The sequence below is a fragment of the Cynocephalus volans genome, chromosome 17 (genome assembly GCF_027409185.1).
Source record: "Cynocephalus volans isolate mCynVol1 chromosome 17, mCynVol1.pri, whole genome shotgun sequence".
NCBI lineage: Eukaryota > Metazoa > Chordata > Mammalia > Dermoptera > Cynocephalidae > Cynocephalus > Cynocephalus volans.
In genome coordinates, this window is record NC_084476.1 from 31546127 (window position 1) to 31547703 (window position 1577).

At 38.7% G+C, this 1577-nt stretch overlaps 1 protein-coding gene across 1 annotated transcript; it reads right to left on the minus strand.

Moving 5' to 3' along the window:
- Window positions 1–429: 429 nt before the first annotated feature.
- LOC134366091 (olfactory receptor 13F1) lies at window positions 430–1371 on the minus strand. The gene has a single exon (XM_063082521.1). The coding sequence runs from the start codon at window positions 1369–1371 to the stop codon at window positions 430–432; it is 942 nt and encodes a 313-aa protein (XP_062938591.1).
- Window positions 1372–1577: the final 206 nt, after the last annotated feature.

A 1577-nucleotide genomic window follows, 5' to 3' on the forward strand; every position in this document is an offset into this window, starting at 1 on the left:
TGTTTCTTCTTAAATTCAGAGGCAATTGCAAATCGTTTAGAGTAAATTGTTTCAAATTTTACTAAGTTCAAAATTTTATATTTTTGGTAATTAGTTATTGTCATGATTATGCCACATACAGCTGGACACTGAGATGATATAGTAAGTCAAGTATGAAACAATAGGCAATTATCTAATTTTAATGTTATATTAATATTCAATTAGTGCTAATTACTTTTCTGAAAACATAATTAATTCTGCATAAATGGTTCATTAATACTAAAAGTTTTATTTACAAGGCAAATCAGGAGGATAGAGGACATAATGATGAACTCCTATGAAAAATGAGTATTTTCCAGGGTTTAGTTTATGTTATGTATTGTGTAGTTTTCTAAATAAGGTTGGAGATTAGATGAGTGTGCTTATTCCAATATTATTTGAGAATGGAAATTAAGACAGTATTAAGAGATTTCTAATCAGCAAGTTTTTCACAGCCACTTTCACCTCTTTGTTCCGTAGACTATAGATGATAGGATTTAGCATGGGGGTTAATCCAGCATATACTAAAGCCATAAATTTATCTATTTCCTGTGAATCTACAGCTGAAGGCTTCAGGTACATGGAGAGAGCTGTCCCATAGAATAGAACCACCACAGTCAGGTGGGCTGCACACGTTGAAAAGGCTTTGCTTCGACCATCCACTGAGCTGATTCTCAGGATGTTAGAGAGGATGAATGCGTACGAGATACAAATGAGGAACATTGGAACTGGAAGAAGAAGTATACTGATCACTAGCATGGTTAACTGCACCATGGAGGTGTCCACACAAGCCAATTTCAGGACAGCCAGAATTTCACAAGTGAAGTGATTGATAATGTTATTACCACAGAGAGACAGCAGCAGGACAGACATCGTTTCCACCAGGGCAGTGAGGCATCCTGTCACCCAGGAGCCAGCTGCAATCTGCACACAGACCCTCCTGTTCATGATGATGGGGTATTTTAGGGGGTTGCAGATGGCCACATACCGGTCATATGCCATCATGGACAGGAGCACACACTCAGTGGAGCCCATGGCAAGAGAGAAGTACATCTGAGTGGCACATCCTGACAATGAGATGGTGTTTTTCCCTGAAATAAAATTTGTCAACATTGGGGTGGGTGCAGAAGAGGTGTACCAGATGTCCAGGAAGGAGAGGTTGCTGAGGAAGAAGTACATGGGGGTGTGCAGGTGGGAATCCAGGATGGTGATGAAGATCAGAATAGTATTTCCCAGCAAGGTGATCAGGTACATCAGCAAACACAATACAAATAAGATGATCTCAACATTGGGGTAGTGGGAAAATCCCATGAAGAAAAAAACTGTTACAGACGTCCAATTTGCCTGGAACATTTGCTTACCTGTACATACACATAGATGAAATAACATCACATATTATGTATAAAACAAAAGACCCCCCCCTCCACATATCCTGGCATTTTTTCTTAAAACTTGTGGTCTATGCTTAAATGATTCTCTAGGCTAGTGATAATATTAGTAAAACATGTTTGAAGGAACCTGTCATTAAAAAAGAAAATACAAGCAGGTAGTCAGCAGAT